Source organism: Giraffa tippelskirchi, chromosome 5 (assembly GCF_054371585.1).
Source record: "Giraffa tippelskirchi isolate mGirTip1 chromosome 5, T2T-mGirTip1v1.2.pri, whole genome shotgun sequence".
Taxonomy (NCBI): Eukaryota; Metazoa; Chordata; class Mammalia; order Artiodactyla; family Giraffidae; genus Giraffa; species Giraffa tippelskirchi.
The window spans coordinates 104,584,483-104,606,773 of record NC_137279.1 but is presented as its reverse complement, the minus strand read 5'-3'; the positions used below and the strand labels follow the sequence as shown (position 1 = coordinate 104,606,773).

Here is a 22,291-nt window from a genome sequence, read left to right as displayed (position 1 = left end):
TTCACTTTCATTATGTGCCAAACAGTGAAGTAGGTATTAAGAATAGAATGTATTGGCATAAGGCATAATTACTATCCCTAAAAAGCATTAGCCTGGGGAAGAAAATACACAATGACAGAGAAAAGAGATTATAGTTAAAAGTATTTCATAACAAAGAGCTATACAAAGTATCTGTTTCTTTTATGATATTGTTTCCCTAATTTATTCCATAATAACATTTGCTATGTGGGTACCTATGCTACCCTGGCGATGGAGGATGCAAAGATTAATAAAATACGAGAAATTAAAGGAAAGGAACTAAGTCTATATTTCTCAACATGGTGAGACTTCAAAACTAATTTAAAAAAAAAGCTAAATTTAAAAAAAAGAGGTAAATTGCATAATTGGTAAGCATAATATGAAACCATTTATGTAAATTTTCAAAATCATACAGTAAAAATATTATGGAATAGTCATGGATACAGATAAATAGATACACAGGCTGAGGGGATACTCATTCATGATAGTGTTTGCTTCTAGGAAGGGAGAGAAAGGAATGGAACAGGAGATGAAAATAAGGACAAAGTGTTTCTCCATTCTTTCCTCAGTGTTTATTTAAAAAAAAAGAAAGACAAACTAGAAACCATCAAGATGGTACAAATGTGCTTTTATATCACCCTTTGTACTTTCTTGCACTTCAAAAAGTACTAGAAAGAAGTCTCTGCCTTCAAAAGACCCACATTCTAGTAAGGGAGGCAGGCGTATGAACAGTCATTATGTAAAATGATGTGGGTTTTATGATACACCGCATTTTCCCTGTGTCTTATCTCCCTGCCTCATGGGAAGCTGACATTGGAAGAAATAGTGGAAGGAATTCTTTGTCTGTGTCTCTTGCTCATTCACTTTCTATCTACACAGTGGCCCCACTTCCACCTCTTCAGAAGGCCTAGGCTTTCTGAGTTTCTTCCCCTTTTCATATTTTTGTCTCAGACCTTCCTTTACCAGTCTTGAGGACTTGCTCCTTCTCTTGGGCTGAGAGAGAGATTCTGACCCTTTCTCTCTTGTACTACAGCAAATGACCCCCTTTTCTTTTACCTGTTTTCAAACTTGGTTCCTTCAATCCTCTTATCCCCCTTCAGTTTTCAATCCCTTCCTCCCTATTCCTCTCCCTCCCATTTCACAAATGCATAGCTATCCTCACCTAATGCCAGTCTCCCCACTAACTGTTTTGTGGAATCCTATCCCAAGGCCACAGGTGCAAGGCCTTGCATCAAGGCCACAGAAGTGCAGCCCAGAGTCAAGGTCACCTGCAAAACTGTCTAAGCCCCATTGCAACCACTGCCAAAAGCCCCTTGATCCTTACTGGCCAGCTTCTTGACCCCAAATTAGGCAAAAATGCCCATCTCGGTACTCACCCTGTAGCACCCAACCAATCATTTCATGCTAGCCTTCCGGCAGGAATTTTCTTTGTCTTAAGGCTATAAAAATTGGCTACTAGCCCACAAAAAATGTCAACTTTCCGTGGTTTGTCAAGAGGTCGGCCTGCTGTGTTCGCAGCTTCCACATTATCTCTGCTCTTTGTTTTAATAAATTCACTCCTTTCTGCAAGGCTCTGTGTCTGGAAATTCTTTTCCAACCTGCTTTAGGACTGCCATACACATTTTCCATATCATCTTCTTTTATTCAGAGTTAGATTTTCCCAAACATGGGACTTGAGGCCCACCTCCTGATAAGACATATGCCTCCCATCTTGCTCCCACCTCCCTCCTTCTCTCATCACCACCACCATCACCGCCACCACCATCACCGCCACCACCATCACCACCACTCACTCTACCGAAACTGCATCCTTGAAGATCGCCAGTGGTGTTCTCATCACCAAGTATGGTTGCCTGGCTCTGTTCTACCTCGATCCCCACAGGGGAGGATTCAAATGCCATTTTGTGCCCTTTTCTCTGACCTGATTCCCATGATACCACCCTGTCCTTACTCTGTCTTTATTCCTTTGGCTGTTCCTTCTCTGACCACCAGGCTCTTTCTTTTCTTTCTGTCTCATAAATGAGGACCTCTAGATATTCCATAGAATTCTATGCTCAAACTTCTGTGCTTCTCTCTATTGGATATTCTAGCTACTCCCATGGCATCCACTTCATCTCTCTACTGACAACCCCTAAGTCAATGTCTCTAAACATGGACTGTGAACTGTAGTCCATGTTTTGGATTTTCTGATGAATTTCTACTTTGATGTTTTATGGTCATCTCAAACTTAGGATGTCTAAAAGCTGAGTTCCTTACCCCTCTTGTTGTTGTTCTGTTAGTCGCTCAGTCACGTCCAACTCTTTGTGATCCCATGGACTGTAGCCTACCAGGCTTCCCTGTGCATGAAATTCTGCAGTCAAGAATACTGGAGTGGGTTGCCATTTCCTCCTCCAGGGGATCTTCCCACAACAGGGCTCGAACCCGGGTCTCCTGCATTGCAGGTGGATTCTTTACCATGTGAGTCACCAGGGAAGCCATCTTTACCTCTCCATAATACCCTAAAAACAAAACAGACAAAATCATTCCCTCCCCCGGCCCTGTCACAAACAATAAAATCACCTAAGTTCATTTAGCTAAATTTGTCAGTTTCTGAGACTTGTCATTTTTCCCAGTCATCCTACTTCAAATCCTCCTTCATTCACCTTTTGGATATACAATCAGTTACTTTCTTTCTAGAAACTCTTGAATCTATCACTTCTTTTTTATTCTCATGGCAACTCATCTAGTTCAACCAATAACTACCTCAAACCTCGACTATTGAAAATACCTCCTACTGGGTCTATGCAAGCCTCCAAAAACTTCTTCCATTTCTAACCTATTAATTTTTTTCTGAGACATCAATTAAATCATTTCACGTTTCCCTCACAGAAAGTATTTTAATTGTCTAACTCTTAGACTGCAAATTCTGTTCCACATGATCAAAACCTTTGGTCTCTAGACACGATTGCTCCTAGTTACTGAACATCAGAGAGATTAAGCTAAACAACTGTCTTCAGAAAAACAGATCATCATTGCTTTAAATATATTTGAGAGCATATACCCTTCTGAGCAAAAGTGACATCTTCATTTCAAAGAGTAAAATAACACATCTACAATTATCTCCATCACAAAGGCTGAAAATCTGGTTCTAAAAAATCATTTTTCCACAAACACATTCCTAGGTTGGTGCTAAATTTATAAGTTATGCATGACAAGTTGAACAATAAACATTCTCTAATGCCTTATCTTTGTGATTACAATAAAATGTGTGAACAACAAAACTCTATCCTTGTTCAGTCACCTAAATACTTATGCAAAAACAGAGGTGGCTGACATAATGAAAAAAATATGAAAAAGAATGTATGCACATGTATAACTGAGTCACTTTGCTGTACAGCAGTAATTAACACAACACTGTAAATCAAATATACATCAATAAAATTTTAAGACAACAGAGGTAGTTGAAGTCAATATTCCTAACCTTAAACTAGTTTAACCAAAACTCAATTATTAAATACATATATGGAGTCATAAGGGCTTCCCCAGGTGGCTCAGTGGGTAAAAAATCCACCTGCAATGCAAATGTAGGAGACCTGGGTTCCACCCCTGGGTCGAGAAGATCCCCTGGAGGAGGGCATGTCAATGCACTCTGGTATTCTTGGCTGGACAATTGCATGGACAGAGGGGCCTGGTGGGCTACAGTCCATGAGGTCTCAAAGATTTGGACATGACTGAAGCGACTGAGCACACACACATACACACACACACACAGAATCATACACATTTTTTGATATCAGGTGATTTTTCACTGGTATTTGTACAATTTGGGCAGTTTACTCCTCACACTTCTATTCAATATACCCTGCCTGAGAAACTGTTATTTATTTGTAACACCTAGGGCCACACACCATAGTAATATTTAGCAGAAAACAAACAGGACTAACACAAAGTATCATGGTTGTGAAGGGTAAAGACAAGGTAAAGTCAGGAAACAGAACTGACTTAATTTTAGAAAGCATTTCACAAATTTTCATACTAAAAATACTGACTTATCGTGGAAGTAGAGGAAGTGTTTCATCATGGTTAGAAAACTTGCTTAAAAACAAAGGTAAGGTTAAGCAGACACTTCTCTTGATGGAGAAGCATTAACAGAGAGGAACCTTGGGGACCTTCCTTGTATATGTCTTATTTAACCACCTTTATGCAAGATGTGTAAACAGTTACAGTGAAACAAAAGCTTTTAGAATTTGGTGCTAGGCAATTTCTTTCATTGCCATTTTGTCTAATTCCTTCATTTTGCATATGGAAAAAGAAATCTATAGCATGGAGACTTGGTCAAGGTGTCACAGATAGGAAGAAACATATCCTGATTCCCAGACAATGGGCCTTCCTCTACCACTCTGCCTTGCCTTCACTGGCAGACACTGAGGGTGCCGCTGTGTGCCAAGGGAATAATTAAACACTGCAGGGAGACTTGACAAAGCTTCCTGAATTGAGCAAGCATGTGTGTCAAACGACATTCATTGTGTAAAATGCAAGTAGATGCACTGAAGAAAACATAATGTAAACTCTAGTTAGAAGTCTAGAGGCTTTATATAATGCAGCAATCCCACTCCTGGGTATACATCTAGAGAAAACTAATTCAAAAAGATACATGCACCCCTGTGTTCATGGCAGCATTATTTACAATAGCCGGGACATGGACGCAAACTGAATGTCTATCGACAGATGAGTAGGTAAAGAAGATGTGGTACATACATACAATGAAATAGCACTCCTCTATAACAAATAATGAAATAATGCCATTTGCAGCAACACGGATGGATGGACCTAGAGATTTTCATCTTAACTAAGTCAGAAAGAGAAAGAAAAATATCATATGATATCCTTTATATGTGGAAACTGAAAAGAAATGATACAAATGAACTTATTTACAAAACAGAAACAGACACACAGACATAGAAAACAAACTTACAGTTACCAAAGGGGAAAAGGGCAGGGGAGGGACAGATTAGGAGTTTGGAATTAGCAGATACAAACTACTATATATAAAATAGATACGCAACAAGGTCCTACTATAGCAAAGGGTACTATATTCAATATCTTGTGGTGAAGCATAATGGAAAAGCATATGACAAAGACTATAGATCTATAGCTGAACTACTTTGCTGTATACCAGAAACTACAACAACACTGTAAATCAAATATACTTCAATTAAAAAAAAAATTTCTTTTATGAAACTTCAAAAAAAACTTCATAGGCTTTGATGATCAGTTATAGGAAGGGTGACTATGTTTAATGTGTTCCCATAACTATCAGCTTAATGTGCTGCAGTTCTGGTTAAAAGGCCTTGGCTCACCAGATCTAGAAAAAAAGTGGGAACAAAATAGAAAACATTATCCTACAGCTGAACAAAACTAGAATATCTTTGTACTTGGAAAGCTGTGTTGAGTCTTAAGCATAAAACCTAGAAAGGGACCGAATATCTGGAAAGAGTCACAAAATGGCAAACAAACTGGTCATAGGGTAGGAGGGACTTCAATGGGGGGACTGACTGACTGAAACAAATTTAGATCAGAGAGGGAGAACTGTTATAGTATGTCTTAGTCTGTTTGGGCTAATAATAGAATACCACAGACTTTTGGGGTTTTAAAAAACAGAATTTTGTTTCTTATAGTTCTGGACTTAAAAGTCCAATATCAAGGCACTTGTAGATTGAGTGTCTAGTGAGAGTTCACTTCTTGGCTCACGGATGGCCCTCTTCTCACTAGAATGTAACATAGCAGAAAGAGCAATCTCTCTCGAGTGTCTTTTAGAAAGGCAATAATCCTCTTCATGAGAACTCCACTTTCAAGGACCCATCTCCTAGTACCATCACATTAGGAATTTAGTTTCAACATGTAGATTTGATGAAGGACAAGGAAGCCTGGCGTGCTGCAGCCCATGGGGTTGCAAAGAGGTGGACACGGCTGAGCAATTAACAACAACAATATGAAGTACAGTAGAAATACAAAACAAAAAAAAAATTATGGAATTAAAGATTGATAAGTGACTTGGAACTTCATATATTACCAGTGGGGTGTAAATGGGTACAATCCTTTTAGAAAACTCTGTGGTTGTAGCTACTAAAGCTAAATATATGCCTGTCCTATGACCAGCTTTCCCATCCCTAGTTACATACTCAGGAAAGTGAGTATATATGTCCAAAGAAAAATCCATACAAGAATTTTATAGTAGTATCATTTGTAATACCTCAAATTGCAATGTCCCAGTGTCATTGGGGTGACCAAAATGTCAATCAGCAAGAGAATACATAAATAAATCATAGTACGTTCATAAATGGAATACTGCAAAGTCATCAAAAAGAACACATGATTTATAATGCAACAACATGAATTTCACAGACTTTATGTTAAGCATAAAGAGTTCATGTGTATCATTTAAATAAAATTTAAGAACAGGAAAAGTAATTGATGATGGTAGAATAGTGTTAATAGTCAGAACAGTGTTAATTTCCTTGGGGGTGTAGGTATTATTTGGAAGAGGCTTGAGGAAATCTTCTATATGGCTGAAAACGTTCTATATCTTGGTGTGTACATATACCAAAATGCATTAGAGTGAACATTTAATATTGCCATTTGTTTGTTTTACCTCAATAAAAAAAATATGGAAGGTAGGAAGAATGCGATTTAAAGGTGGGTGGTTGTGGTATAACAGGAAGAATGACTGCATTTGTTTTCATCATTCCTCCAATTATGAATGACTGAGTGTATTCAACAGAGAGGACCCAAAGACAATATGACTCACTACTTGTCCTTGAGAAGTACACAGTCAAGGGAGAGAGTAGACCCACCAATAACTCATATAATTACCATCATCATGGTATGCATAAGTACTGTGGAAAGATGGTGAACTGTAAATAGGAAATAGGAAGTCAGTCTTAGTTGTTCAGAGGAAGTACATCTGATTTATATAGGACTTTTTTTTTAGAAGGGCGTTCTAAAAAAATCCTATATACATGAAGGCACAAAATTACCTAGCATGTTTGAGTTGTGGAATTGTTAGGTATGACAGGGGCTGGGACAGAGGAGGGACAATGAGGCTGGAATGGACCCAGAAAGATTGTGAAGGGCCAAGTAAGCAATAGTAAGGGTTGAGATTGAAGCAGGATGTGACATGATCATATTGGTAGGGCAGAAGGACAAACGTGTGGCCATGTAGAGGGAACATACAGGGGAGAAGAGGAGATAGTTCTGACACCTCCTGGACACACACAAGTATGCCCACCTAGTGGGTGAACTGGATTGTAGGCTGGTTGGTAGAAAAAAATTGGTAAAATTAGGAATCAAAAATATAACCTTGTTAATACAAACTGATCATTATAAGATGTTGCTTTGATCATTGATACCTGAGTTTCTTAGCAGTGTAGCATTGAGGGAAATTCTGCAGCATGGTTTATGGTCTAGATTTTGTCCTGATAGGCAGCAAAGGTACATTGTGCATCTTTTCCTAAGCACTCTGGGCTTCCAGAGGATCCCCAGTCATCATCCTCAAGCTCAAACTATTGCTTCTGTTTTTAAATGATAGTGTAATTCAATTCCTGTGTACATAATTTTTAATACTTATATTAATAACATAAATTATGTTTATATAAATTTATAAGATAAAATATTCAAAATGGAAATCCACAGTGAAGAGGACTTCAAAGTTGGATAGGTTTTTAAAATTTTTTTCAAGTATCATGAATAGATAAGTATTGTGACTTTTCAGGAGATCAAAGAAGAAAAATATAATCAATATAATCTGAGGCATATTCTGATACTATGTAAAAATCATTATGACATTAATAAATAGTTTGTATTTCTGAAGTGCAAAACAACATAATTCTTTCAACATAAACATCTGATTATTATTGCAAATGATGTAAATGTTGGATGGAAATGGAACTCTTAAGTTTGTGTTGTTAAAAGTTGAACAGGCAAGCACATTTGTTAAATCAGAGTGGCAAATATGTTTTGCAAAAGCTCACAATTTCAATAAGGACATTTGGTAATAATTAATGAAGGAAAATTTAAAGAACATAATATAATCAGTTTCACTCATTAAACTGAAACAAAAATTTTTATCAAAATGTGTCAATGAAGTAACTGCAAAACATTTAAAAACATATCATCAGAGCTTTTAACATAACCTACTATGTAGTTAAACATAAGTGAGCATTTTTAGACATAAAATACTCAGCTGAACTTCAAAAAATAATATATGGGTGTACCACTGCAAAGTAGATTTACAGCTTTGACTATGGCAAAGCATTTATCTACTGAAATGAGAAGGAAACTGTTAGGAAAACATATAAATCAAAGTAGCACATTCAATTACTATTGCTAAAACTTTGAATGTTTCATGTAAAAGTGCTTTAATAATACCTTATTTGCAAAACTCAAGATGCTAAAACACTAGAATTCCCTGGTGGCTCAGATGGCAAAGAGTCTGCCTGCAATGTGGGAGACCTGGGTTCGATCCCTCGGTCAGGAAGATCTCCTGGAGAAGGAAATGGCAACCCACTCCAGTATTCTTGCCTGGAAAATCTCATGAGAAGAGGAGCCTGGTAGGCTACAGTCCATGGGGTCAGCTACAGTCCATGGGGTTGGCTACAGTCCATAGGGTCGCCAACAGTCAGACACATCTGAGTGACTTCACTTTCAGGTCTTTTCTTTTTCCCTTTTCAGGTAAAGATGCCAAAGGTATTAATAGTTAAATGTTTTTTATTGATCTGAGGGTACTAGTAGGACAGCACCTGTGATATCTCAAACTATTTGAATCGGTACCAAGAAAGATGGCTTCACTGAGAACTATTAACATGAAAACAATGCCAGAGTGATGGAATGGAATTTCTGGAGTTTCAGCCCATAGTTTTTTTTAAAAAGTTCCAAATGTTTTGTTTCGGTTCTAACTCACTGTAGACCCAGTTGCATCAATATATCCAGATGATGCAATAAAAGATGCATATCAAATAAACCAATATATTTTCTTTCACTACCATGTATTAAATATAAACCAGAGATAATTAAATTAATTGAGATAATTAAGATAATTGAGCCCCTCTAAATGTCAGGTGCTGGTGATGTATGAATGAACGAGACATATCCCTGCCCTCACAGAGCTTACTATGACAGGAGGGAAAACAGACAATAAGATAAATGAAGTAGAAGGTCAGGAACTGAACGAGAGTAAGTGAATAGAGAGTGAAGATGTAGGTCATAGGGAGGTCAGGGAAGGCAATATTTGAACAGAATTCTTAAGGACAGTTGGGAGTGGCTCATGTGACCATTTTGAGAAGGGTCATTCTAGGCAGAAGGCATAGCAAGAGCAAAGGCTCTAAAGTAGTAGTGTGCTTGCTGATGGAGTCAAAGCCTGCCAAAGGCCACTGTAGTTACAAGAACCACTCTGCTTGCCCACAAGACTCCAGGGCAGTGAAAATGGGAGAAAGAGACTAAGTTCTGAAACTCTTGAGCTGTTTGTAGCTAAGCAAGAGAAGATGATGGCTTGTATTACGGTATAGCAGTATGGGTGGTGGCAAAAGAAGAGATGATTTAGATGATAAATCAGTTTCAAAGGCAGAGGCAACAGGATTCAGCAAAGCTTGATTATGGGATACAGGAAAGGGGGAGAACCAATGAATGCAAAGGTTTTGGCCCTAGTGACTTGTTAAATGAATGGTGACACCCTTCATTGAGAAGGTGAAGACTTGGGAAAGAAGAGGTTTGAAAGGGAAAATCTAGAGTCTGGGTTTGGATATGTGAAGTCTAAGATAACACATGTTAGAAGTGTTTAAATCTTCTCAACAATCTTTTTAATATCTACAAAGGAGGTATGACCACTGTCTCTGTTTTATGGATATCAAAACTAAAGCTTTGAGATTTTCTCATGAGCAATGAGTTGGGACTAATTCTGGAGGTCAAAAAAGGAAACAGGCCAGGAAATTGAGGCAGTAAAAGACAGTCAATGAATTTATTCAGTAGGTATTTGTAGAAGACCACTATGTACTAATCACTATTAGGTGCCATGGGCAAGAGGGAGGGAATTAAAAGTATTAATCTTTTGCTATCCTCCAGGAATTTGCAATGTTGTAAGAGAATGCAGAAACAGTAGGTAACACTGAAAGTGTTGTACCATAGCTCAAAATAGGATAGCATTAAAGATAACAATCACTGAGGTAGCTTAGTGGAAGGAGAAGTCAATAAGGACCAGAATAATGTGATTAAACTCCTTTCTGGAAGATATGTTGTTGTTGTTTAGTGGCTAAGTCGTGTCTGACTCTTTGAAACCCTACGGACTGTAGCCCACCAGGCCCCTCTGTCCATGGGATTTCCCAGGCAAGAATACTGGAATGGGTTGTCATTTCCTTCTCTGGGGGATCTTCCTCATCCAGGGATCAAATCCACGTCTCCTGCATTGGCAGGCAGATTCTTTACCACTGAGCCACCAGGGAAGGCCCTGGAAGATATAAGGGAGGGTTTTAATGAGAAGGAGTTGGATGGAGGCAGGGAGATCTTCAGGCCAGGAAACTGCATGAGAATAGTCAGCATGTGCCTGGAGATACCACAAAGATCATTCAACTGGAGCAAAGGAAGATAAAGATGGTTGGGCAGAGAAATTAGGCAGGGTTATGAAAGCCAGGCAGAATATCTCACATTGTACCCTGTGGGTAACTGGAAGCTAATGATGGTTTCTATGGCTAGAGCTGAAACATGGTCAACGTTCACCATTTCTTAACTAACATTTTCCTAGTATGTTGCCAAACTCATACTGGCAACACTTAACATTTTACTTGTATTTAATATCTTTCATTTGCAATAAAAATGATCACATATAACATCCAGGTAGATATTTTGACATGCGAACTCCCTTTGGTTCCAAACTCATTCAAATAATACATTTTTGTCCAAAAAGAGAAATTATAATGTGAGGTTATGAAAAGTCCATTTCCCTCTTAACATTCTTCCTAGCAACTCAGTTGTTTTCATTGGCTTTTATTAAAACAACCTTTGTGCGAACTGGCAATTTGTTTTGTAAATATCAGTGAAAGCATATTTCAGAAAATATTGTAATAAAAACCAACCCAATTTCAGAAATATGCTTGCTGCCAGACATCAGTCTTCAGCTCATATTATGAGTATTTCCAGTAAGTCTTAAATACACATTAACATGAGAAATAGGTTACTGTTGAAGATCAAAAAAGTTGAAAAATCCTTCACTGCCTCTCAAAAATTATTCAAGGGTTCTGTCCAATAAAACATATTTCTCTTTTGATAAACTGCATATATAATGGTTTCGAGCACAACTGAACATTCTTCCTCCCAAACCTACTTAGACTGTTTATTATCATCCTAGCATCTCTATATTTTAGAACTTTATTTAAGAGGTCTGGAATATAAACATTTCAGCAATACCTGTCCAGAACCCTTATCTACTTTCCAAACCTTTACAAGGTGTAAGGTTTGTTCCAGACTCCAAGGAAATTTCATTACTATTTTTTCAAGTGTGTACAACTCAGCAATTGTCACTAAGCTATGTTTAATAAGAGACAAGTATTATTCCTCAGCTGATGTGTAATATAATGAGAAGTAACCACTACCTATACGTTCTAAAGAGCTTTCACTTTAATGCCTCCTGGTTGGCAGAGAAATATCTCTGGGAAGTGAAATGGAATCATTGCATAATTTTTTTGGGGGGGAGTATTGCTATCATCAGCCTATTTATCTGCTGTGGTGCTTTTTTATATAAATGTTTTCTGTCCCTTCCTCTTCTCTTGGAAAACAGCTCCTCAGTCCACTAACTGTCCTGTCCTGGTTTCTACAATAAAAGTTTCTTCATATTCCAAAGTAAGTCAGTGAATTAATTTTGTACAGATTTTGAGTATGGGTTTGTGTGCCTAGAAACACGCTAGTCATTGTGGAGTAGATTTAAGGAGTTCAAGATATGATTTTTCTGTGGAGCAGCTCACATGATACTTAATGCTCTATAAAACATGAAATGATAGCAAATAATTCAAGGCATACTTGCAACCAAGGACTGAGTTGTAAAAGACAGGGCCAAGAGCAAAGGTGAGGGAAGATAAATGTGGGTTAGGTTAGTTAGGAAAGCTTACTACAAGGCATGGCTTTATGAGAGCCTAAAAGAAGGAATCTGACAAGGAGATGGAAGGTGGAAGTTCATTTTAAGTAGAGAAACTATCATGAGTGAAAAAGCAAAATGGAGGGAGTGAACTCTCTTACTGAACTGTTATTAGAAGCCAGGTGCAATACAGTATCTATGAAATGAAGCAAATATCATTTACTCCTCAGTCTTACTCCGGGAGATGGTGAGAGACAGGGAAGACTGGCATGCTTCTGTCCATGGGATCACAAAGTGTCGGACACGACTTGGCGACTGAACAACAACCTCAGTAAATCTTTGAGGTGAATATTATTATCTCCGTATGACAAAAGGAGAAAGAGGCTTAGAGAAGGTAAGACACTTGCTGTAGGCCATCCATCAGGCCTTTCAAAATCAGGATTGTTTACCCAGATCTACCTGGCCCCACAGCTGGGGCTTTCTCCAGCAGCTCATTGGCTCCTTCTTGTCTGTACTTCAAGGAGGAGACTGCCTTGCCTGGAGCAATTCAGTTTGATAGTTAAATGGGGACCAGTTTAAAGAAGGTTGAAGAAGCCAGGGTGATTCGGTTTTGAGAGTACAAACAGTCGCTGATACTTTTTGATGGAGGAGTGAACATGCTGTGAGCAGTGTTTAGGAAAGGTACAGTGGTCACTGGTTTCACAAACGGGCTTGGTTTGACAAAAATAGAAGATTCTATAATAAGCAGAGGTGAGGGGGCTATTGTAAAAATTCAGGGATCAAAATGAAGAATGAAGGCATGATAAAAGAAAGGAAGAGATAAAAGTGAGAAAACATTAAAGGAAAAATTAAGAGAACTTTGAGGGCAGCTGAATAACAAGAACAATGACTCACTCTTGATGAACTTCAATGACTGTAAGAATTCTAGTGCCACTGACAGAAATTGGAAAATGGAGAGATGAAGATGGTCTGAGACACTGATGAGCCAAATTTCAACAGGCACAACCAGGAAATGTGGCATATTTCTAGGTAGTAGAAGGAGGCATTTTTTCACACTTTAAAAAAAAATAGCATTTTGTATAGATCTTGAAATTTGAAACAAAGTATTTAAATTTCTCCTTAAAATTTGGTTTAAAATATATATTTTTAAATTGCAAGGTCTATATTAAATGCTATAGTTATATCATAACATATAGTTCTATTAAGGAAGAAGGACTACAGAGAAAATCTATAATCTGATCCCTCACGTGTCAATTCATTGTATATTTTTGGACCAGAACTTAATCAGAACTTAAAATAATTGAATCCTCAGATCTCTAAAAGAAGCAGGTTAGCTCAAATACCCCAGGAGCCTCAACTTCTGAGTGAGCGTTGTGAAGGACAGCATTACCATGTATATTATTAATCTGTGCCTTTGATGCAATTATTCATTTGAAAGGGTAAACATACACTGATAATGAAAATATATAAATTTTAAAAGTAAGACCTCATGAGTCTCAGTAAAGACCTAAATATATTACGGAAGATGTTTACAAATGTTTTAAAATATGTGGCTATTTATATCAAAGAAGGATCAAAAGCTTAATCAAGAAGTAAAATCTTAATGATGAATGTAAGGTAAACGACAGTAAGTGTCCAATACCTAAGTAGGGTATTAGGGACCTAAAATCATCTTTACAAAGTGAAATCAGTAAATTTGATTAGTTTGATTAGTGAGGCTGGCTGGGTTAAGGTATATGTGGATTGCCAGAATTTTTTTTTTCTTCTGTTTTTTAACAGTTTCTATGGTGGGTCACAGTAAGCGAATGAAATAATTGCTATGTGCATTGCTGGTCTCACAAGTTATGGCTGCCTTCTTGCCACACCTAAAAATGAGACCTTAAACTTGGAACAAATGAAAAGACATAATCATTCAAGGATAATTTGAAAATATGAAAGTATTTAAGAATTAAGATTAACAAAATCCCAAACCACACTCTACCTATGAGATTTCTAAATCAACTCAAACTTTTGGAGACTCTTCAAATTCTGAAGAACATATTTTGGGGACAAAAATCCACAATAAAGAAAAATGGGTGTTTCCAGGTGCTGGGGGGAGGGAGGTAGTGGAATTAGGAAATGGATATAGTTTCAGTTGAGGAAGATGAAAGAGTTTTGAAGATGGACGGTGGTGATGGTTGCACAATAATATGAAGATATTTCATGCCATTCACTGAACAGTACATTAAAAATGTTTAGAATGATAACTTTCTTGTTATATGTATGTTTTACCACAATAAAACATACAAATAAAAATATCTGAGACCAAAATGGAGAAGGCAATGGCACCCCACTCCAGTACTCTTGCCTGGAAAATCCCATGGACGGAGGAGCCTGGTAGGCTGCAGCCCATGGGGTCGCTAAGAGTCGGACATGACTGAGCGACTTCACTTTCACTTTTCCCTTTCATGCACTGGAGAAGGAGATGGCAACCCACTCCAGTATTCTTGCCTGGAGAATCCCAGGGACAGCGGAGCCTGGTGGGCTGCCGTCTATGGGGTCGCACAGAGTCGGACATGACTGACGCGACTTAGCAGCAGCAGCAGCAGAGACCAAAATGCTTCCGGATAACACCTTTTATCACCGAGGACCTGGGTTAACACCTGTTCCTCTCACTGTGGCCAGTAGAGGCTGTTTTGACAGTTGCATGAAAAGATTGTAATTTATATAACACCAAAGCATCTCTAACACTTAATGCTGCTAGATATCATAAATATAATGTCTATGTCATATACAAGACAACATTAAGATGCATTTTTATAGTCTTGTCCCTAAATATTTCCAATTTACCTAATTTGAAGTGTGACAGTTCAATACACTAATAATATAATATATTCACATATAACAATATTATCTACTCACATATATAATAACAAGCTAAATGTTTGGATAACAAAGTTAGTAAATGATCATTTGATTGACAGAATTAATTTATGAGCAATGTACACCTAGAAGCCATCTAACCTACATTTTTTCCTCTCTCAAGTGTCCCAGGTTGATGTAAGGCACATATTGGTCTCCTTTCTGAAAATAATTGTCCTCCTGCTTTCTACCTACTCAAACTCTACCTATTCTTCAGAACTCAGATAAAGTTTAAGTATCTTAAAAAGCATTTCCTGGCTATCTCAGCCCTCTTTGATCTTCCTAACCTCTAGACTCTATATAATCATCTAATGCTTAGAAATAGACTGCCTTGTATTATTTGTAATCATTTTGTGTTTTAGAGCCAAATAAAATGTACTGAAAATTTGATGATTATTCTAGCCTCCAAGAGACAGCCCAAAATACTGATCCAAAGTAAATTTACTAAAACCAAGTTGTGAAGCTATTTATTTTCTGTAAACTCTAGTGCAGCTCAATACAAACAGGACTTCAAACTTGCTATTGATTAGGACTATTTAATCAGTTAATTCTAAAAACTGGCTTATGGAAGACTGAGAGGAAAACTTCCCTCTCCCCGGCCCCCAGTAAGCGCGCGAGTGTGCACACACACACACACACACACACACACAGAGTAGCACACACATACTCAACCATGTATAATGGAGCACAATTTGCACAGCAGTAGAACTCCATGGAAAGAAACCCTGGAAACTAAAGCAATAACATTTTTTTTGCGCACTCAATATGTACAAAGAACTTTGTTAAGCCCTATGAATAAGGAATTCACACATCTATAGTCATCTTTAACCCAAATTCAGAGTCTATTACATTGTGGTTAGGGCATGCCTCTGGGCACTGGACTTCGGGCTTAATTTGGGAATTTTCCTCTGGGATCAGACATGAAACCAAGCTGAGAAAAAAATATGAGAGGAGGTGGAGGGTAGTTGCCTTCCCTCTGCAATAAAGAACCTGTATTTCAACAAACTGAAGAAGTTTACTTGTTGTAGTTAAAGTTACATATTTCTTTGAGTTCAGATTCTTTCTATTACTATATAAGATTTATTGAAATTATATTGTTTAGGCAGGAACAAGAAAGCTGAATATTATTTCAGGTTTTCAAGTCATAAGGGAAAATAGTGCCTTTAGGTTTTCCATTCAACTAGGAAAATTATAGCTTCATATTTGCAACACTAAAGCTTAATGCAATGTCAGCAGCTCCATCAAACTCTGTTGTTCAGCAGTTTATAATTCAAGCAGAAATGTTCTCTCCAAGCCCAAACTTGGCCTACACAATTTCAAAGAAAATGGAGAAAAAATTATTTTGGCTAGTACTGAATTATAAAAGCAAAAGAGAGGGTGATTTTATAGAGTATTTTAAAAAACATATTTGAGAATTTGAGAACGTAACTGGGAATTACTGAGTTGACATCCTTCATTCCTAAGGTTATAGAAATAACCCAAAATTCCATGACATCATGTCAGAATCGGCAATATCTTAATTACTTTCACGACATTCTTCATCTGGTGCAATTTCATATCAGACAGGATCACTGTTCACAGGGAAAAACAATAATAGTGGAAAATAAGGACAATTAGAAATCTCTCATGAGAGCATCATGGAACTTCAGATGTATTTTTCCTTTAAGTACTAACTCTCTAGTGCAACATATACCCATAGAAAATGAAAAAATTTTTTCCAGTTTTTTAAGATGTTTTTGGAATGGCAGCCCAGAATTCCTAGAATTCCTCCTTACAAATGTTATCTTGGACTTAGAAACAACTTAGTGTTGAAGTGAATTTCTGGTAGCAGATGACAGGAGGTACTGGGCTGCCCAACTCACTGGAGGTGGTGGGTGTGAATAGGGTGGAGAACTGGTCAGTGATGGATGGCAGGTGGATTATAGATTACCTTTGTGTCATCCTATGGATGAGTCTAGCAGTCAACCCCTCGCTACTCTGACCTCCTAGACTACCTTCAAAATACATCAAAACGTTTGATATTGTGGTATCAGGGCATTGCATAAGAAAGTCATCCATTCCTATCTGTAGAAGGCTCCTTTGTATTAAATACACTGATACCAAATGCATTGATACTCCATGTCTGTTTTCATACAGCTCTTATTGAAGTCTACTATGTGCCAGGCTACAAATGATTCAGCAGGATTTTTTCCTCAGGAGAAATCAGGAGAAAGTGAGTAGTTCATAAAGACAACTCCAGTACATTGTGGAGTACCTTCTGGATGACTTCACTGAAAAAGCTGGTGAGATGTCAGAACCTCTACTCTTGGCCCACCACTCACTTTCATCCCCTCTTGAAATCGGAGTCCCCTTCTCTCTTCCCTCAATGCTCCCTGTGGGTGGGACCCTAGGATTTTTGTGAACAAAACCATCAGGCCTGGGAGAGCAGTACCAAGCACAATTTTCCGAGGGGGCAGCGGTTATGTCTAGAAGAGAAGGCCAGCCTGGCAGCGTCGCCTGGAGAGTCTGGCTCGGGCTTCAGCACTGGAGTGGGGGTGAGGGGGGAGGTCAGAGAGGATTTACGGGGTTCCGGGCATACCTGGTTGAATTGTGCAGCTATGAGCGAGGGTTCCCATATCTTAGAGCTGGTGGTGGTTGTCCCGCCTTTCTCTTTTTTGGGTGCCATGCAAAGAACGGGAGGAGCATCAGCCTCTAAACCGGCCTCAGGCCCGGACTAAGCGTCCCCGCTGCCACAGTAACCGAAGCCACGCCCAGTTTCTGAAGGGATTGGCTTCCCTCTGCCAAACCAGTTCTAAACGCTCTGGTCAACCGCTTCCGTTGCCACGGTAACTGGAAACTTGTGGGCGGGACTCCGGTCCCCAAGGTTAAATCAGAAATTCCCAGCCATAGAAATGTGCAAGTGGAGGAGGAAAGGATACAGCTAGCTTCGAGCTGGTCAAGCTACTTTCTTTTACTCCCACCCTGTTTCTTCTTTAGAGCCTTCTCTGGTCTGAGGCATTGTCTAGAAATTCAGAATCCCTGGAAACCCGTCCACGACTTCTTTACCAAGATTTCTTCCATCCTGGGAAACTCAGAATGAAGAACTGACTCCACTCAGAGGACAGCCCATGCTGTTTTCTCTTCCTCTCTAACCTGCCCAAGATGCTTCTCTATATGAAGCCAAATTTGTCTCCGGCCTCCATCCGCTGCTTTGGTCTAGGTTCTGCCTCCCAAGGCCGTACCAGAACAGGTCCAATTACTTTTGCACAGGATCCTTGATATAACTGTAGTCAGGATTAGTGTCTATAAACTGTTTTCTCTTCCTGATTAGCCCAAGTTCTTTTACACTGTGCTCCACTAAATAGAGTCTTTTCCCTCTTTCCCTCACATAGCACCGATATCTAAAGTATCCTGATCAGAGTTCCCAAAGTAATAATGATAGTTATCATAATAATGTATCAACAACTCTTGTTTCTTGAGCACTGGTTATATGCTGTACATTGTTACATTATTTACTTAAAAACAACCTTGTTCCAAGTCTCACAGTGTATCACTTATGGCATTAGAATTAAAATCCAGGATTATATGAATCCCAATTCCAGTGTGCTTAAATTCTACACTCCTATTACCACTGTTTTCAATTCAGTTCAGTTCAGTCACTCAGTCATGTCCGACTCTTTGCAACCCCATGAATTGCAGCACGCCAGGCCTCCCTGTCCATCATCAACTCCCAGAGTTTACCCAAACTCATGTCCATCGAGTCGGTGATGCCATCCAGCCATCTCATCCTCTGTCGTCCCCTTCTCCTCCTGCCCCCAATCCTTCCCAGCATCAGGGTCTTTTCCAATGAGTCAACTCTTCGCATGAGGTGGCCAAAGTTTTGGAGTTTCAGCCTCAACATCAGTCCTTTCAATGAACACCCAGGACTGATCTCCTTTAGGATGGACTGGTTGGATCTCCTTGCAGTCCAAGGGACTCTCAAGAGTCTTCTCCAACACCACAGTTCAAAAGCATCAACTCTTCAGTGCTCAGCTTTCTTCACCGTCCAACTCTCACATCCATACATGACTACTGGAAAAACCATAGCCTTGACTAGATAGAGCTTTGTTGGCAAAGTAATGTCTCTGCTTTTTAATATGCTGTCTAGGTTGGTCATAACTTTCCTTCCAAGGAGTAAGCGTCTTTTAATTTCACGGCTGCAGTCACCATCTGCAGTGATTTTGGAGCCCCCCAAAATAAAGTCTGACATTGTTTCCACTGTTTCCCCATGTATTTCCCATGAAGTGATGGGACCAGATGCCACGATCTCAGTTTTCTGAACGTTGAGCTTTAAGCCAACTTTTTCACTCTCCTCTTTCACTTTCATCAAGTAGCTTTTTAGTTTTAGGCCTGCTAAAATGATAGATGTCTCTCTTTTAGGGCTAGACTTATTTTTATTTAACTTTTATTACAATGGGACAAATTTGAGGACAACCAGGGCAGAGTTCGGCCAAAGGTGTTTTGCTATCTCTTTAGTCGTTAGTCTTTTTCACTATATAATGCAGTGTGACCAGTGCTTACCCATTCCTCCCAGCCCTGCACTTGGCCTAGAGGTGAGGTGTTTCAATTATCCCCGTGGGCCAGGGTAGCTAAGGTGATGCATGTGACTTGAAGCTTAACTTCATTCAGCACAACCTGCAGATGATCCATCATTGCAAGAAAGTGTTCTGACACTTTTCATTGCTTTTTTTTGAGGAAGAAATTGTGTTTGAATGGGATAATGATAAACCTATTCACTACTGTCTTCATCTGAGGTTTAAAGATGATGCTTCTTTTCAACTATTGTTCATAATTTGGATCAATGAAGGGGAAGTTTCTCCTCCTATCCCACTTTTTTAAACCAAATATTAAAGAGAAAATATAATTTATAGAAAGTCTTTCCACAGGAAATTTACAAAAATAATTCCACTTTTCTTTTCTTGTTGAAATATGAATGGTTTATCTTTTGGGGGGCTAGATCCATGCAATCACAAATCACAACCTGAATCCCTTTCTTCTTGTCATGAGGATAAAATGTCTGATGCTTAGTGATGCCAGAGGTATCATGCCAGAAAGGGATTTTCTTGAGGGTCTCCAGAGCAACCACCCAGGCTACCATTGACTCATTATCATAGAATTTTCTCCAAAATTTGGTTCTTCACTAAAATATTCTATATAAGATGAAAACTGTCTGGATTATGGCTTGAATATAAAGACTCAAACTTTATATTGAATATATAAACACTGTTATAAATAAAAAAAATTAAGTAATAACTGATTACATCATTCTGAATTTTGATCATAATTTTTCCTATAGGTTTTTACTGTTTGGGGAAAAAAAAGTCCTGTGTCTTTACTAGAAAAGCAGTAAAAAAGTTTGTTGTCCTTCCAGTTATGTTTTATAAGAAAAGATTGACTAGATGTTTATATATGTCATACCATGTTACCAATTTTCTTTCTTTTTGAATGTGAATGCATATTTCAAAATAAAACATATTATGCACAATCAGTTCAGCCGAATCACTAGCAAATGATTAATAAAACCGACTGCAAATAAGAAAGAAAAACAATGGAGAAAAATGGAATAGGGAGAAAAGAGTAAAATTAAGTGTTATTTTATAACCACAGAGAAAATGTCACTAGCTTTGTCTTACAACTTAAAGTTGTAAGTTACATCTTCCAAGGATTATTCATTCTCTTCCCATATTTGCCTATATATTGGGTTGACACGGAAATCTTTGACTCTCTGATTGCTGTGACACATAGGGTCCCTGTTCTCTCAGTTTTGCCTTGATTTCTCCACCAAAGGCATTTGCTTGAGAATAGTAAGTATATGATTAAGTGGATGAGAAATAGGCTTTTATTTTCTTAAGCTGCTGAAACATTGGGGTTTGCTATAGCAACCAAAGTTAATGTAACTATTCCAATATTTTTAATAGTTTTCATTTGAGAATCAGCTTTTAGTAAATCTAACAGTAGTCAGCCTTCAAAATGGCATGAGAAAACAGCTTTGTTACTTTCAAGTAGGCAGGGTGCAATCTGGCTACTCTGAACAGCACAATGATCTAATTCCTGCTGTTCGAGAGACTTCATTTAGTATTACCAATAAGAGCTCACCCTTTGCCTAGACTTCGACCTGCTCATACAGCACATTCTTTCACTTATTCATCAAGTAAATACATTTCTTACTTTAAAATAGTCTGCATATTAAAATAATACAATAGACTAGTCTGCCCATATCACATATACTTAGGAAAACATTTGCCCATTTTTCAGAAGATGAAACAAAAAGATCCATTGCTAGACATTTAAACACACTAACTGTAATTTAGCAAGTGAGTTTTTAAAGAACTGAACATTTTAAAATTCAAAAATAAAGATTTCAAGAAGGAAGAATGCACTTGCAATATAATTTTTAGCAGTTCCCTTTGTTAAATCCTACCAGAATAAATTTAAATATAGGTTTTCCAAAATTGATTTAGATAATTAAAAATAAAGACTTTTATTACATAATATTTTTTTCCCTAGTTTTGGCCTATTTCATTACTCTAGAGAAAGTGGTACTCTAGATAATTTATGATACAAAAGGGGAAGACATTATACAGTAACCAAATTTATAGGGAGTTTCATCTTAGAATTGGTCTGTTTAATTTCAGAAAATAGGTGTGAATGACAGTGTTCATAGTTTTAAGAAGCAAAGGCCTTTCAGCTAAAAGTGTACCATGCCAAGAATAGAGGAAAAAAAAGCATTACCATCTGTCATACATTTATGCTCTTTTGGTATAATAAATTGTTTCCCCCACTAAATATAAGTTGAAACTTTATAAGCATATACTTTACTACATAAATTTTCCCATATGTCAGTGGCTAAAACAAAACTATACTATTCAGAGAATTTTCTTTCACATTGGCAGAGTCACTCCTGGTTTGTTTTAGTTTTTCCAGTAAGATTTTGCATTTAATATTATTTAGCTCACCAAGGACTATCTCCTTTAAGGGTTGCACAGTTTCTATAGGATATTATGGTTACAAAAAAATTCTTTTTTTCAAGTTTTATGATTTGATCTTACAATAAGTTCAATGAATTCAGGTGTAAAGTCTAAGGCATGAAAGGGTCTGATACCTGACCCTTTCATACGTGAAAGGGTCTAGCCAGCTATTGATGTGCCCAGTTTTTCCACTGTTACAGGTAGCATCAGGAGCTATGGACAAATTCACCTCTAGGCCAAGATTGCAGGTATTCAAAGTACATTTAGATGCAGCAACTTGCTTGATTTC

The 22,291-nt window shown here is 38.0% G+C and overlaps 1 protein-coding gene and 1 long non-coding RNA gene across 17 annotated transcripts in view; both read right to left on the bottom strand.

Annotated features, from left to right (window-relative positions):
- The window catches only part of SPAG17 (sperm associated antigen 17), a 246,713-nt gene extending 228,938 nt beyond the window's left edge, over window positions 1–17,775 (bottom strand). For all 16 annotated transcript variants that reach the window (XR_014054585.1, XR_014054589.1, XR_014054587.1 and 13 more), the window contains exon 1: window positions 17,595–17,775. Coding sequence is in view for 8 of the 16 variants with exons in the window: in XM_081492940.1 (XP_081349066.1) it covers window positions 17,595–17,681 (87 nt within the window). In the remaining 8 variants the exon portion in view is untranslated. The remainder of the gene's footprint in view (window positions 1–17,594) is intronic.
- On the bottom strand, window positions 16,077–16,587 carry LOC145507113 (uncharacterized). The gene is made up of 2 exons (XR_014054596.1): window positions 16,446–16,587; window positions 16,077–16,322 (listed from the first exon to the last, which is right to left on the bottom strand). It is a non-coding gene; the product is annotated as an uncharacterized LOC145507113 (long non-coding RNA).
- Window positions 17,776–22,291: the final 4,516 nt, after the last annotated feature.